General features: G+C 35.4%; 1 protein-coding gene and 2 long non-coding RNA genes across 3 annotated transcripts in view; 1 reads left to right on the forward strand and 2 right to left on the reverse strand.

The window, feature by feature from the left end:
- Positions 1–17,563, reverse strand: part of LOC110182175 (acetylcholine receptor subunit alpha-like) — a 111,075-nt gene that overhangs the window by 29,814 nt on the left and 63,698 nt on the right. The window contains exon 2 of the mRNA XM_086832987.1: positions 15,131–15,311. Within this exon, the coding sequence (XP_086689113.1) occupies positions 15,131–15,311 (181 nt within the window). The remainder of the gene's footprint in view (positions 1–15,130; positions 15,312–17,563) is intronic.
- Positions 925–8,860, reverse strand: LOC147643613 (uncharacterized). Its single transcript, XR_015271745.1, has 2 exons — positions 8,448–8,860; positions 925–8,391 (listed from the first exon to the last, which is right to left on the reverse strand). It is a non-coding gene; the product is annotated as an uncharacterized LOC147643613 (long non-coding RNA).
- LOC147643614 (uncharacterized) lies at positions 8,096–12,981 on the forward strand. The gene is made up of 3 exons (XR_015271744.1): positions 8,096–8,178; positions 8,934–9,107; positions 12,640–12,981. It is a non-coding gene; the product is annotated as an uncharacterized LOC147643614 (long non-coding RNA).

Consider the following 17,563-nt stretch of genomic DNA (forward strand, 5'->3'; position numbering starts at 1 on the left):
AAACCCTATAATAATAATTATTAATGCTAAATTTTTATATAGCAGAGTAGAGTAATAACCGTAATTTTCAATATTTAAATACTAATTACAAATACAATTATTCTCAATTTTTATTTAAAAAAAAAAATGAAAATAACAGTTATTTCTCAATTTGTATTTTACAATGATGTATGGGGCTTTAGATTTTCTTTTGTAATAAAACGAGTAGAACATTTTTTTTTTATAATTTAATTCTTCACAATTTTGAGGAGGAAATGAGCCGTTGTTTTTGTTTTTGCGTGGCGAGTCTTTTGTTTAAATGCTTAGTCCTAGAGTATATTATTGTCCTAAAATATAATTTTTTAATAGTTAAGCAAAATTTCATGTTGCATAAGGGTTAATGTTAGAAAAAAAATAGTCCGCACACAACCTTTCACTACGAAAAATGAAGACGCACTGAAGCAAAACCCGACTTCTTTGACTGCCGAAGTGACTACCTTTTTATTTTTATTTTTGATCCAAGTAAAAATGGTTTACAGTGCAAAATTTGAAATTGATTTTCCGAAGGCAAATATATAACTAACATGCAAAGGCATTTAAATAAAGTCATGCCTTGAACTATGAGAGCGATATGTTGCCAGAGAGCACCAAGCTCTGCGAGAAGGAAATTAAATTTTCTGTGTCTTCTTCAACTGATGAAGTAAAAGAAGCTTGTGTCATCTGATCCCGTTTAAACTATTGGAGTTTACAGCTTTCAAAATGTTCACCGGTAAAATTTTCTATGCCTTGGAAATGAGTCCAATAATGCGTCCCGACATACTACAAGTTCATTGGGCGTAAATTTACAATATTATTAGGATCGCACCATGGTGGTAAAGACCTTGGGAGTAGTTGAGCTACACAAAAAATGTTTGTGGTTCCATTTAAAAGTGGAAATGGAAAATATTTTGGACGAATTTAGAGTTGTAAAATAACAATTGTAAATGGTTACCTCTGATAATGGAAAAAATTAAGTACCTGAACGCCTGGAACACTTACTGGAGTAAGTTCATGAAGGCAATAACAACAAGACTCGCGACTTGTCCGGGCACGGTAAGATCTGCGAAAGACATTAAAAAGTTCTTGCAGACCCTCTTGAAAGAATTACTAGACGCACACCACGCATCTTTACCAATACCGAGAGTTAGGAAGAGGAGAATTCCACCTTGGTGGAACAAGAACCTCTCATTTCAACGCAATAATCTCGGGGAATTCTTCAGAATTGCTCAAGAAGCGAAAGATGATATAATTACCAAAGAATATAAAATCCCACTGTGGGATTACAAGAAGGAAATACACAGGGCTCTCATGGATAAACTTTTGCTCCAATATAGAGACGGCTAGACTACGGAAGTTGCTATCGAAGCAACCTACCATATAGAGTCAGCTCAAACACGATGGCGGACAGTGGACCGATACCAACGATCATCAGGACCTAATAACCGGAGAGGAGAATCTTTCAAAACAGAACGCATGGGCTATATCCCTTACTTATGGAGGATATTTTGGATTGTCTTCCAGCCAAAAGCAAGAAAAAGCAGCCATGTGAGCGACAAGGACATGGCCGATAAGCCTTACAACATTCTTACTAAACAAAACAGCTGGACCTATACATCAGAAACGATGTCTGAAGGCTTCTGGCAACCAACCAGCATGCCTACACAAAAGGGAAATCGGTAAAGACGGCACTGCATCATTCGTTAGTAGCCACAATTGAGAAAGCCCTGTACAATAAGAAATATAAGCTCGGAGTCCTTATAGACAACAACGTGAGCACAGACGCAATAATGGACCGCTAAGCAGCGATCAACACGCCCCCCGCCATCAACTTCCGGTTAAAAAAATTATAAAGTTGTATGCGGGTACAATCAGATTGGGGCACCGCTTTAATGGTGAAAGGAAAAAGTTTCGCACTCCGAGGTACAGATAATAATATTTAAATATAAAGGCAGCAATTTATATTATAAAATGTTATCTGTATTTTAAGCTTACTATGTGGAAAACCGGACTTCTCCCGTTAGTAGTTGATGTTCCGACAAGATGAAATGTTAAAACTTGTTTTCAAATTTAAATTCTTTATGAAAAAACGCTTCACATCAAGTTTTAGATTATCTGATTCAGAGTGAGCAGATTTAAAGCTGCTTCTGTCCGTGCTTAAGCCTCTTTATATATCTAAGCTAAATCTATTAAGATAACTTCTTTGAAAAATAATGATTAATTTAAATTTTTTTTACATTATTCGAAAATACCTCTTATTTCATGAGCTTTATTTTAAACTGTTTAACTGTTACGATCCGTGGTTTATATTGAATTATGGTTATATTTTTGGTTTTACTTTTTGTTTTGGCGTCTAAATATAAAAACTCGCCTTTCTAAATTCGTGGATTGTATTAAAATAAAGCAAAACACATAAATAATTAAAGCAATGCTTGAAAAACATCCTACAGAAACAGTTGTCATATAACATATGCTGAAGAAATAACACTGTGAAATCTTTCGAAACTTTAAAAATGAAAGAAAATGATTAGGAATAGCTGATTAATTAAAAAGCTATGATTTTTAATTTTCGTTAAAAATTTTGGATACGTTAGCAAATGTAAAGAAAAATCATATTCATCATGCCGAAGTGGATAATGAATATTGGGGATGTTGCAAATGGATTAACATATTATATGTATGTTGCACTACAAACTCTTTCTGGCTTACATATTTTAAATGTTCAACCAAAAAGTATGTATGTTGAACGGCGCAATAAAAAAAATCGTTTAAGTGGTTTTGGTTTATAAGAGAACATATGGGCAATTCTCCAGAAAGGTGCACCGCGGCCAAAAACTTAATATTGCTTAAAAACGAGTATTTTTAACATGATTACAAAAAAAAATTGGTCAGGGTGATCAACACTAAGAGAATTTTTCATTTTCTAAAATAAGTTTCAAAAAAATCGATGTCAAACACGCTCAAACGCAAATAATGTTGTTTTTATCAAAAAAAAGGCATAAAAAATGGCATGTTTTGTTTTGATGCCCATCTCTTAAACCGAACCATTTTGCTTTAACTTTTGGTTTCTAATATGACATAAAAAACCCAAAGATTCAATATTAAGTGCAAAAGGACATATCCGATCACCAATATTCGTACAGTTTCAGTTTGAATTATCGCATTCCAAACTGTCGCGTGCGACCGGGACTAAAATTGAATTTAAAAAAGAACTACTTAATATTTTAAAATCAAACAAAATACGTTAGTAAGATAATTCATTGCGTAGTTCATTAAAATTTATTGTACTAAAGTTTTTCATCACGTTTCGCTGAAATCAGAGCTTAAACTGGTTTTTTTTCAAATGTAAGTTCTATTTTTGTAGCGTGCGAACACAGTACATTTTAGTGAATATCTTGAAAACAAACAAGGGTTCAAAATCGACCTTAGCACCAATTATAGTGCTAACCAAGAGCTATACGTTTCAATTTTTATAAAATTAAAATAAAGTCTTGGCACATGTGTTTTTTTAGTTTGCATGCGTACGAATGTCGCATGCGACACCAGAGAATTGCCCATATGTACATCTTGAATAAAGGATGATATTAATTTAACATGGTATTATTATATAAGACAAAAAAACAGCTTAATTATTTTTTTGTTTTTAAATATACTAAATATACTGCGCACCTGGCAAGCCTATACGGCATTGCTTCAGCTGCTGCCACATGTTAATTTATCCGCCTAGTCCTTCCTACACAGAAAAAATTCTGGTGGGTTGAATCTTAAATTTTTTTGGGTTGAATTAGAGTAAAGCTGCAGTCAATGTATTTTGTTGTTGGATTGGTGACTGCACGAAACTGACGTGACAGTCAAATACAATCACCCTTAAGTATCAAATTATGCGTGTGTTTTTTTTGGCTTTGCGAATTGCAAATAACAGTCAACTGCAGTCGGGTTACTGTTAGTTTTATTTACAATAATCGATACCATATCATCTTTCCAAGTGAACGGACGTGTTTTTTTCTTGCGCTCTCGTTTTGTGTTAAAGTTTCAATATAACCACCGGGGTTAACTTAAATTTTCTAATTTGTGTTTATAACTTCCCGTTCACTTCGCGTGTGCATGCAGCTATCCTAATTTTGTGTATATAATTGGTTTTATTCTCCAATTTAGTTGTGCTGCTAGTGCTAGCTTTTGCATATTTTGAATTCCTTTTTTTGCCTTCTTCGTCTAGCTTTTGTTTGCGCCGTCCCAACAGCTAAACGTTTCATCTATTTATCTCCCACGCTCTCCAACTCTCTCGCTTTAGTTGTGCCGCTACACTTCTTATCTTATCTAATCTATTACGCTCTCCCGCTTTCTCGCTCTCGCTCTCGCTTCTTTCTTCATAGCTCTGTTGTTTTTTTTTTTGAATTGAAAGTACAGTGGTAAATCGTTATAATGTCCTCAAATATTGTCTGTTCCGTTAAAACCTGCAAAAGGCAATTGCTGCAGGTGACCTTACAATCGGCTGCTGGCTGTGCGACAACGTCATGCACGCCAAGTGTATTGGAGTTGCAGCTCGGACGGTGGACGATGTAAGAAAAAACATCGGCCTGCGTTACTGTTGTGAGGCCTGTCGCGATGTAGAAAGGGAAATGACGTCTTTCATGCGGCAAACCAAAAGCGGTTTTAAGGGCATTTTAACGAGTTTTCGTAAAACTCTTGGCGCTGGACACCCAATTTAATAGCCTTACGCTATTAAATGAGTCTCCTAGGCGCAAAAAAACTGCTATTGGTGGGCAGCATGTAGACGGACCCCAACTACCTGCAACAGGCTCTCAGCAGCAGCCTCCCAACGCACAGCCCTCGACCTCAGCATTAATTCCAAGAGTGCTGAGATCGAGCGCTAGGAAAGATTCGGTATCCGAATGTGCAGCGGGAGTGCGGTGATTTCTGTTTTATCCCCTGGGGGGTCGCAAATATTGACCCCTCAAAGTCCCGTCCACACAAATATATCTGCCCAGGGTGTTAGAACCGGAATACCGGCCGACAATGGCACGGCAGATAACCAATCTGCCTTGCCAAAAGCCCTTATAGCGGTTCCACCAACGAGACATATTTTTGTCTCGCGGCTCTCCCCTGACCAAACATCGGAAGATGTTCTCGCCTTTATACAAGGCAAAACCAGAGCCGAAAAATTAAGATAAAGGTGGAAAAGTTCAAATTTTCTTATGCAAGGGACATTTCATCTTTCAAAATAAATGTCCCTAACGAGCTCTTTAACACTATTTGCTCTCCCAACATCTGGCCAGAGTACATAGTTGTTAAGGAGTTCGAGGCGAAGAAAAAGAAAAAGCGGCCTGTAGGAATAACTCTTCCCAGGCCTGATGTTACCACTGCGCCTTCTACGTCTTCCAATCCCGACTCAAAAAACTAACCTACTCCTTAGGTATTTCCTATCAGAATGCAAGAGGCTTACGTAGTAAGCTTCCTAACTTGTATTCTGATAGCCTTTCGTTTGCATCTCAGGTTATTGTGCTCACAGAAACCTGGTTAAAGCCGGAGATTCTGAGCTCCGAAGTTTTTCCAGCTGTGTTTACGGTATATCGGCTAGACCGCCCTATCAGACGCGGGGGTGGAGTTCTTATAGCGGTGGACTCCTCTCTCACGTCAGAATTATTAACCTTCGAGGAATGCAACGATGTTGAATTCCTCTGTGTGAAGCTATCTATCAAAGGTAGCTCAATTTTTATTACCTGTTCCTACATACCTCCACTGTCGGAACTTCCTATTTATTGGAATCATCTTTCCGCTATTCAGATGGTTTCCAGTAGACTTTTGGATAGAGACCAGTTGGTAGTTCTTGGAGATTTTAATATCCCTGGTGCTATTTGGTGCTCGAATAATTCCACCAATACTCTTAATACACCTACACAACATGACTTTATCGCTGGCTTGTTTGACATTTCGCTGTCTCAAGTCAACCATGTTCGAAATTCCTTACAGCGCTTGCTCGATCTTTGCTTCGTCTCTGATCCTGCGAGAGTCAGTTTAGCAAGGGTGGCGCCTCTGACGCAGCCCGAAGATCCTTATCATCCAACTTTCGATGTGACTCTTGATATTGGGTGTGACGTACAGAATATTTCTGACCGTCCAGCCAATAAAGTCCTATGTTTTCGCAAAACGGACTTTGAACGGCTGAATAATTTTATAAACGAGTTCAATTGGTCCGATCTATACATGTGCACTGACATGGCAGTTGCCGTGGATATTTTTTACAGTGCCATGAATTCATTTTTTACTGAATGTGTTCCGTTATATTATCCGCCAAGCTCGAATAAACCGCCGTGGTTTACTAAAGAGTTGAGCCGACTTAAAAATAAAAAATCTAGACTGTATGCTAAATTTAAAATCACCGGTTCTCAATCTGCCCTTTCATCTTATTTATCAGCTCGGTCAAACTTTACCGTGCTGAACGCGCAGTGTTATAAAAACTATTTAACTCGTTGTAGGGCCCAGTTCTCACAGGACCCAAAACAGTTTTATAATTTCGTTAACACGAAACGTAAACCTGAAACAAATCCTTCCTCGCTTTCATTTGAAAATACTACCGCAAATAATGATCAGGCAATAGCCGATCTATTTTAGCAGTTTTTTCAAACAACCTATTCTAGCTCTTCGTATATATACCAGACTTATTCCTACGACATACCCAAATCGAACTTAATTTTCTGTCCTAGCCTAAACGAAAGCTCTCTCCTTTTAGATCTTCATAGTGCTAAGCCAGTTTATTCGCCAGGCCCCGACGGAATTCCTGGCTGTGTGCTCAGGTATTGTGCCGACGCCTTGTGCTATCCCCTTCTGAAATTGTTTACCTTGTCCTTGGAAACGTCCCACTTTCCCATTATTTGGAAGGAATCGTTTGTTATTCCTCTCCACAAAAAAGGTAGCAAATTGGATGCCAGCAATTATAGAGGAATCTCTAAGTTGTCGGCCATCCCTAAATTATTTGAAAACATTATCACCCCTCACTTACAGCACCTTCGTAGATAAATTATTTCTCCATGTCAACATGGTTTTATTAAGCGAAGATCAACAACAACAAATCTTTTGGAGCTCTCTTCCTATATTATAAAGGGCTTCCATAATAATTGTCAGACAGATGTAATCTATACTGATTTCAGTAAAGCATTTGACTCTGTTAACCATTCTCTCCTTGTTAGAAAACTCGATTCAATGGGTTTTCCAAGTGATCTTCTTAATTGGATCTCTAGTTATTTGAATGGCAGGACGCAAAAGGTCCCCTTTAAGAATAATTTATCCAATATTCTAAGGGTTACATCTGGTGTCCCGCAAGGAAGCCATTTGGGACCCTTATTGTTTACATTGTTCATAAATGACCTGCCCAAAGTCTTGACTAACTCCAGAGTACTTATGTACGCGGATGACGTCAAGCTTTGCGTGCAATACAATGACGTTTCCTGCAAGTCGGATTTACAAACAGATCTTAATAATTTTCAAACTTGGTGCCGTGTAAACTTATTAAACTTAAATGGCTCGAAATGCAAGCTAATGACATTCTCTCGTGTCGCTCCTAAGCTTGCTACTTACACGCTGAACGGCTGCTCTTTGGAAAGAAGAAGAAAGAATCGATAGTGAGCGATTATTTTTCTCAAACCATCGATTGTGTCGATAGTACTATCGGTAGTGTGATGCTTTTTAATTTTTAGATTTAAAAAAGCTATAAAATGAAATTTGAACAAAACTTTATTATATTTTTAACTCTTTAAAAATAAAAAATTAATTTAATTTGTTGCTTCATTATATTTTTAACTCTTAAGTAAACTGGGCTTAGGACCTACGTTAATAACTAGACTTTTTTGGTTAGGGATTGTAGAAAAAGTACATCGTCGAACTGCGCATTCGAGCGGAAAAGAATTACAAAACTAATTCTTTTTTAAAAAGAGCATTAGGAGATTTTTACTTTCAGCTATACTTTTGTTTTTCACTATATTTTTGCGTTCCACTTTCAACTTTATTTTTTCTTTGTGATGTGATGAGCCGCGTGCAAAACTATCGATAGTGCAGGGCTGCCATCGATGGCGGTGCGATAGCTCCAAACCATCGATAGTTCTCCACCTCTATGCCCAAGCTTTTAATAACTTCAGAGAACTTTTTTATGCTTTTAACGTAAAAAATGTAAAATAAACGCTGAACTGCTGCTCTTTGTGATAAATTAATTTAGTTGAGGATTCGGGCGTCCGCTTAGATACAAAACTTGACTTTATCGATCATATTTCGTCTTTGGTGAATAGAGCCAGGGGAGTGCTTTGATTTATTAAACGGTGGTCGAAGGAATTCAATGACTCCAATGTTACTAAATCCTTATATACTTTTTGAGTTCATCCTATCCTAGAATATGGATATTGTTTATGGAGCCCTCAATATGGCGTTGATTATAATCTTACCGAATTGGTTCAAAAGCACTTTACTTTTAATTCTAAGCGGCTTCATTACTTTTAGTCATTACCTTTATTTATAGCCTCATCCGTGGTGACATGAAAAGTTCTGGCTTGTTGAGTCAGCTAAATTTCCACTGTCCGAATAGATATAGTAGATCGTAAATAGTAGATCGTAATAATTAGTGTTGCGTCTTTGTTGGAAATCCTTTGAATTGCATCAACGTTGTATAGTCTTATTTGCTAATTATAATGATTTGTACACAATAATCTCCAACTTAGATAGCCCTCCTAAATTAAAAACTATAATATGAAAAACTATAATATGTATTATATAACTATATAATATGTATCCCGGTGTCTAGCTTTATATTTTTTCCCCTTTTTGTCCTGGTGAGACTTATTTTACTCGTGTCATATTATAAAATAACGTATAGTAATAATCTGTTTTCTTACCACAAAAATTTTTATTAATATAATTTTTCATTTTTAAAGGATTATCCAAAAGAAGGATCTCGTTAACTCGAACCATATCTTGGTTAAGGGCAGGAGCTCCAGTCCTAAATAGCTGATCCAAATCAAATGGATCCCGGCCAGCTGGCAAACCTCTTGCCAATCGACATTCGATATCTTGATCGACCCCTAAATAATGGCCAAGTAGTTAAGTGGGTAAGTCATGAAGTAGTTAGTAAACAACCAAGGCTCTTGGAGAAACTTTTGTAAAGCGAGGCTAATGTGACCGAATCTTATAGGATATCAAGCGTAGGTAAAGCCAACATTAAGTTTTTGATAGCCCATTTTGGTGTGAACAGGAGAATAGCGTGTTTTTACACAGGTATCACATCAACAAGACACATCAATAAATAATCTCAGAAAATATACATAAATTGACTCGCTTTCACTCTTTACTCGCTATTTCGGAAAAAGAGGGCTCGGATATTATATACAATTTTTTACGAACCCCGACCTCGGCGATCTACGTCGCGTAACCCCAAATAAAAAAAAGGTAAAAAGCTGAAGCCTAAAAGATTTTTAATACTGTTTTGTTTACTTATTAAGTTGTAAAGTAATATCTGTCCTGTGAATTACCATTACCATTATCGTCTGACCGATTCTAAGCAAACTCTAGCCTTTCAGGTTTGAAGTTATCTGAATGAAACTTTTTAGTTAGTCAGTCTTCTTTCTATTTGCACTCGTATGTCGGAACTACCCAGAAAAATTTATAGAAACAATATTATAACTGTTCCTTAACATATTTTCATCTTCTGCGAGACATGGTTAGGTCATAGCATTAAGAAAATTCTAAATTAATTAAAATAATTTATACCTTCAATGGTTTTCAACACATTTTTTTTATTTGTTTTAATTATAAGCAAAATTTAATAAATTTCTAAAACCGCAATTGTAAAACTTTTAATATAAAATGCATTGGTAAATGAAATGAAAGTAGGCATTATTTTATTATTTATATGTAGATAGAGAAGAATCTCCGCAACCAGCAAAATATCCAATATCATGTCCAAAGAGCGCAATGATAAACTCATAAGCTACCTACTGCGTCTACCCCGGAAAGATTGTAGACTGTTGGTGGGAATTCTCACAGGTCACTGCCTGGCTGCAGCGCATGCAGTCTAGCTGGTAATCAGCAACAACGGCAATCTGCACACAGAAAAAATTCTGATGGGTTGAATCTACAATTTTTTGTGGGTTGAATTACAGTAAAGCTGCAGTCAATGTATTTTATTGTTGGATTGGTAACTGCACGAAACTGTCGTGACAGTCAAATACAGTCACACTTAGGAATCATTACGTATCAGATTATTTGTGTGTTTTTTGTTGTTGGCTTTCCGAACTGCAAATGACTGTCAACTGCAGTCGAGTTACTGTAGGTTTTACGTACAAAATGTAGAGTATTTCTTGTTCTTGCTTGGTCTAGGGTATATATATTTGTATTCATTAGGTGAGCAACAAATAAATTACTTGCCAGAGCCGTAAATTAAAATAATTTATTAATTTTTAATTAAAAAAACTTTTTGTGCCTACTAAAATAAATTCTAGAATATACATACATACATACATACATACATACATACATACATACATATAAGGCATATATATGGCAAATGATTGGTACGGTCAGTCTAACCTCTATCGGATTTTATTTCGGAAAGTTTCTTGTGGAAATATGAATAAAAGTCAAATAAAACAAGAAAGGAAGCTATCTTCGGCACGCCGAAGTTTATATACCCTTGCAGATAGAACTTCTATGAATAGGAATCCATACAATATAAATTATATATATTTGTATTAAAAAATAATCAAGTAATACCTGCTTTCATTTCATTCTACAATACATATTATATTTGCAGTTTTACATTCACAGATTTGCATTTTACCTCTACATCAAACGATCGTTTGTATGGCACCTATATGATATAGTCGTCAGATTTCCATGAAATTTGACACAAAATTTGAGACTAATTTAAAATGTCTATACCTCAAATTTGATGAAAATCTGTTGAAAACTGAAAAAGTTATAATTTTTAATTGTATTAATTTCTCGATCGTTCCTATGGGAGCTATATGATATAGTATTCCGATTTCAATAAAATTTTACACAAAATTGTAGAGTATAATAAAATGGTTATATATCAAATTTGATTAAATTCTGTTGAAAACTGAAAATGCTATAATATTTTTTGTAAAAATTTTCCGATCATTCCTATGGCAGCTATATAATATAGTCGTCCGATCCGGCCCGTTCCGACATATATACGAGTGAGAGTATATTAAAGACTAACTACAAAGTTTCATTCAGATAGCTTCAAAACTGAGAGACTAGTTTGCGTAGAAACGGACAGACGGAGAGACGGACAGAAGGACAGACGGACAGACGGACATGGCTAGATCGACTCGGCTGTTGATCCTGATCAAGAATATATATACTTTATATGGTCGGGGGTGCCTCCTTCACTGCGTTGCAAACTTCTGACTGAAATTAAAATACCCTGCAAGGGTATAAAAATGAAGTGAAAAAAAAATGTAACTCAGTGATTGCAACAGGCAGGAAGCGGATTTCTATGACGTATTTTCGATTGCCACTTACAGCTATTTTTCTTGGTAATATACTAGAATTTATTTTAGTAGGCAGAAAATTTCCACAAGTAATCTTTCCGAAATAAAATCCGATAGAGCTAAGACTGGCCGTACAAATTATCTGCCAAAATATACTAGAATTTTTTTTAGTAGGCAAAAAAAGTTTTGGATTTTAATTAAAAATCAATAAAATATTTTAATTTATGGCTCTGGCAAGTAATTTATTCGATGCTCACCTAGGGAATACAAATATATATACGCTAACCAAACAAGAACAAGAAATACTCTACATTTTGTACGTAAAACCTACAGTAACTCGGATGCAGTTGACAGTCTTTTGCAGTTCGGAAAGCCAACAACAAAAAAAACACACAAATAATCTGATACGTAATGATACGTAAGGGTGCAGTCACCAATCCAACAACAAAATACATTGACTGCAGCTTTACTGTAATTCAACCCAAAAAAATTGTAGATTCAACCCACCAGAATTTTTTCTGTGTAGTATTTTTGATTTCGTGTCTCTGTGTATGTCTTTAAAACGGCACTACGAACAGCCATTTTAAATTAATTGCCTTTCGCTCTCTCTCTCTCTGCTTTTCAACGGTGTTTTTCACCGTACCGTATTTTAATTAAATCGCATTAGCGTATCGTAGGACCAAAATGACAAAGCAGAGATTATAAGAGCCAAAAGATTTGTATATTTTTCTGTTAGCGTCGGGTTGACCAGAAAAATAAATTTACAAAAATATTCACGACAGATGCAGGGCCACCCTAGTTATAAGCAATAATGTTACTTTAGGTGTTGTTTCTAATCTAAAATAACATGAATAAAGTCGAATAAAAAAAAAAATTGGGAGGCATGGTCAAACAAATGATTTAGGGTAAAACCATTATTAAAAACTTTTTAACATTTTAAATAGGGAAACATTTTTTTTTGCTTGGTGCCAAAAGGAAACTTGATAACATTTTTTGTGAACTATGGTTTATTTTTGCAAGTATTAATGACCACAAATTTTAAATCTGAAATTTGTACAGTCGAAAATGTCATGTTACCGTTTCTCGGTTCGGTAAGATTAATTTCTTTTTATATTTTATATTTCAGACATTCGTATTTTAAATTGACATTGTTCAACTGAAAAATTACAGTTCTAAAAACTTATTGGCCTAATGGTGATGTTCAGCAGATAACATGATCAACGATCAGTGATGGATCAGTGATCAAGTGTGTTCTAAACGCTTGTGGTACATTACGCCGTCTTAAAAATAATCGGCTGGAACCTATCGTTGTCGTCCGGCTTCCCGCAAACCTTGATTTGATTTTGTTCATAAATAACTGGAGTGGAAAACTGTGCGTATAAAAGCTAAAAGATTTCGAAAACATTTCAAATTGTCAAAAAAAAAATGTTGTTGACCAGACTCCTCGTAAATATAATTGTTACTTAATGTGGTGCCTCCTTTTCTTGGATATGCGGGTTGTCAAATTTATTTCGTCCATTGCTACCTCCACTGCACAATAAATTCAAAGCTACAACAAAACTAAATAATAAATAAAGAAAAAATTAATTATTAATTAAAAATAACTAATTTTTAAAGAATAACTTTGGGCGCCACTGATTGCATGACTAATAATTTATATTTTCTTTCTGTGTTCATTCCACATTCTTTATTATTCTTATCGATATTACAAACGTCCATATAATCCATCAGTATCGCGAAAAGGCGGAGCATAGTTCTTAAGCTCCTTTTTTGATAATCTTGACGGAAGAGAAATCTTGCATCATGGTCAAGGATCAAACGCGTTGAGCAGAACAATCATACGTAATCCATCAGGGATCATATTGTTCTGCAGAACGCAACCAATATCTATATAAACATATGGATGTAAATCTTAAACGGTTATCGTAAAATATATACCTCATTACTACTAATTTGAGTAGTTAATTTTCCGAAAAAATTTTTGTTTTTATATATAAATATGTACACTTATAACTCCCAAGCCAAAAAATTTTAAGACACAACTTTTTCAGCTCAAGCCATTTTATATGTATACTACAAGTAGTTTTAAAAGCGATTTAAGTTAGACAGACAAACAGAGAAGCTTGAAAAAGTTTTCCTTTGGAAAGAATCCTGCTTATTTAATTTCTTTTTAACAGAGTATCGGATCGAGGTATGTATCTTAGACGCATTTTATGATTTACACAACAGCCTTAAAACGATCCAATTAAAAAAAAAATGTTTCACTTTCATCCACGATTCTCCAGAACAGATTGATTTTTCAAAAGTCCACAACCTACCCCTGCCTAATCTCTTTATAAATCTAAGCTAATTTTTCTGCACTTATTTAGAAGGCAAAGATTTTGAAAAAAATAGTCAAAAACTTAAAAAATGTAGTATTCAGTTATAATATTTAAGGCCCTAAATAAATTAAATAATCTGAAGAGTTTAGCAAAATGAAGAAATATGGCTTTTACCGGATTCGAAATAAAGGGCTTGTGTAGTAGTTTCTTTTGGTACACCGTAGGCGCTCACCGTCCATAGTGATATGGGAGTTGTTGGATTCAAGTTGAAGTTTCAACTTTCTATCTCTATATCTTTACTTGTATTTCTAAATAAAAATTTAGTTGATTCGAGTCCCGATTGGTATGAATAAGTCTGTATAATCTATCCGTAAGTTCTGAGACAAGTTTTCTTTGTAAGATTTTGTCAGGCGAACAGATATGGCTATGAAAAATACGTTATATAAAAGAATTGTATTCTTTACAAATATTTGATTTTAATATAAAACCTATGATATATACTCCTAATAGGAATATACATAAAGAACTTATGAATTATGTATAATGGGTTGATTACTTGGACTTTCTCTTTTCTTACATATAAGCTTGTTTTAGAGATTTGAAAATGTATGTCTTTCAACTTAATAATTGCTCTGCTGGTAAATCATTCGCTGTATACGTGCTTTTTATACTTTAATTTAAAATATTTAAAATATCTCATTTATGCAACTTAACACCGCACAAGCAAATAAACAAAAAAAAATTATTCAAGCTATCAATAAGATGTGCAAAACTGTAATTAAGGGAGTGCATAATATAAGTATGAATGTGTAAAAAAAAATTCAGTTCTGTCAAACTTTTATTTTATTACCATATCATGAAATTTACAATAATGGAAAAATTATATAAAAAGAATTTTACACCTGTCCTTCTTACAGTTCTTGTTTTAATAATTTTGTACATCATTATACGTTAATGACATTTTGTGCTCATGCTTAATGTACATTTTATAGTAATTCTAACTTACACATACAAATTTAAAAATGCTTTTATAATCGAAAGTGCCATTTAAAATTCGACAAGCTCATTTCCTAAATAAAATAGTAAACTATCAAAACATGCAAAATACGAATATAGATTTAATATAATTATGTTATTGTATCATAAATATTAGATACAACATTAAAAGTATGGCAAAGAACCTTATAAAATATAAAATGTATAAAATTTTAAAAATTCATGCAAGAATTACTTATTTTCCAGAAAAAAAGAAATCATTTCCAAACGACTAAGATTTTAGAAATATTTGAGTAGCACCTTAAAACCGTCATAGGTCCAACTTCCTAATTTTAAGATGCAGGTCTGTACGTCATACGGAAAATATTCAACATCGATGGAACAAGAGGATTTATATACGGCAGGTGGTTGCCAAATCACCAGTCCATTACTATAGACTATTGCTTTTGTCATAAGTGTCACTTCATAGTGACCATCAGCACTGAAAAAAACATATTTTAACACAACTCCTGTAACCATGTAAGACGCCAATATATTAAATTGCAGGCGTTTCTGCACTTAACTTAAATAAAAAAAATACATAGTCTTATTTCTATATTTTTTCTGCAGTATATGATTTTATTTTTTCTTTTCAATACTTATTTTATTTGTTTTTATGTACTCCTTATCTTATTTTTAAAAACATCTACATACCATTTAAATATTTTACAGCAAACGTATATTGCTTGATTTCAAATGGGTAATCCTACTTACACTTACTATTTTAAATACTTCTATTACTGTAAGGATAATAATATTACTGTAAGGATAATAATACTGCGAGGAATGTTTATTCCTAACCATGAAAGTCAGAAAAGTGTGATAATTTTGTCTCAAGTGCGTATATTATTTTTGTATGTTCAGATTGTTCCCCTAAGTAACTTTATAGAAGCCGGGCCTTTTTAAAAGCAAAGCATTAATTTAATATTTAAATCAAGTTTATATGTAATAAGATATATGTATAAGATATACCCCTGCAGGCTATTAAATTATTGTTCAGAAGATTGCATCGCAGTGAGTTAGTTATTTCCGATCCAATACACTTATTTTTTATCATTAACATATTCTGGACTAATATAAAAAGCCACCCCGATCTTGTCATTTAAATCTACTCGTCATCCTTTCTTTTATCTCAAAAAAAAAAAAAATAAATAAATAAAAACCTTAAATAGTATATTTTTCATTTTATGGTCGAAACGGCGATTTTACCATATGATATATAATTGGTAAATAAAGCCAGGGATGTATTTGGATTTACTAAATGGTGTTCGAAGGAATTCAATGACCCCAATGATACAAAATTATCATTTAATTTTTATTTTGTTTCCAGTATGGAGTCCACAATAAACGCATCAAGTCTGTTTAAAGAAACTTTTTACTTTTCGCTCTTCGTGGTTTAAACTTGAATGCAGACCGAAGACCGTCCGCGGTAATAGTGTCCAGCGAAGGCTTCTTTTCAATTCCGCCCGTCCAAACATTGAAGGAAATGAATCATTAGCCATGGTTGGAGTTGCCTGGCGGAAGGCATAAAACTCAATTGGGTGGTTCCCCGAAAAATAAACCAGTTTCTATCTGAATGGACGAAACAAAAAAGTGAACGGGGGCTGGGATGTCAGCCCAAACGTCGTGACTGCTACCACTGGCGGTCAAGGAGGGAGCAATCCTCATTTTGTGTCGTCAGCGGTCACAACTCTAGCATGACAGGAGCAGGTCATACTAGTTGTACCACTACTGCCACCACCACAACGACACAGAGCAAGCTATGCCTCAAGGGTGCCGTCGTCGGTACAGACTTGGGTCTGATAAAGTGTGCAGCTCACTAAAGAGGAGGAAGAGAATCTTCTTAGCTTGCCGGAACCAGGCAACAGCTCCCCGCGCATGGATGGGCCAAAACGGTGCCACGGCACAGTACAAGGCGGCTTTCAAAATCCAGAGCCGGCTCCAGATCACGCCGTCCCTCTCCCAAGAGGAGAATGCAAAGCAAATCTCGGCAGGCGGTTTTGCCAACAACGTGAAAGAGTTGCTGACCAGCAAAAGGCAAAGCTCCGCCGAGAGGGTCAACAAATACATTCCGTCAAGCAAGCGGAAACACGGGCCTAAACAGGAAGGCCCCCCATACAAGGTAAAGAAGCCAATAAATAAGGAGGCGAAGGTCAGTGAGGTGAACAAACGACATCTGATCGAGGCACTCATATACCCAGCCAAGCTGGAGGTGGTGGACAAATCCCCATTAATCCCCATCGCAATCCAAGGAGACCGGGCTCTGAAGTTGCCCAATACCCAAAGATGAGGGTCAACGAGCAGTACTCCAGATCAGATCACCAGATGGAGAAGAACCTAGGTCTTTACAGCATCATAGACGCCGTCCAAGAGATGACGCTGGACGAATAAGCATAGGAGGACAGTCATAGTCAAAACGTCAGAAGTTGAGCACGGTACCCATGACTTTTAAGGTGATGAAGCTCAATCTCGCGTCGGCGGAAATTCTTATAGCCATGGAGCAAGGGTCCGTCAACTTAGCTTTGGTCCAGGAGCCGTGGATTGCCCCGGACATTGTCATTGCCGGACTCTGGTCCAGGACTCCGGTACAGGACTGCCGGGACAGGGTACTATGGTATCAGAATGAAGAGTACTAGAGAGACCATACATACTTTTAGACCATAAGTACATACGATTTCGAACACACTCTTAAAC

The sequence above is a fragment of the Drosophila serrata genome, unplaced genomic scaffold, assembly GCF_035046125.1.
Source record: "Drosophila serrata isolate PLE 108 unplaced genomic scaffold, ASM3504612v1 contig_262, whole genome shotgun sequence".
In the NCBI taxonomy this organism is placed as follows: Eukaryota; Metazoa; Arthropoda; class Insecta; order Diptera; family Drosophilidae; genus Drosophila; species Drosophila serrata.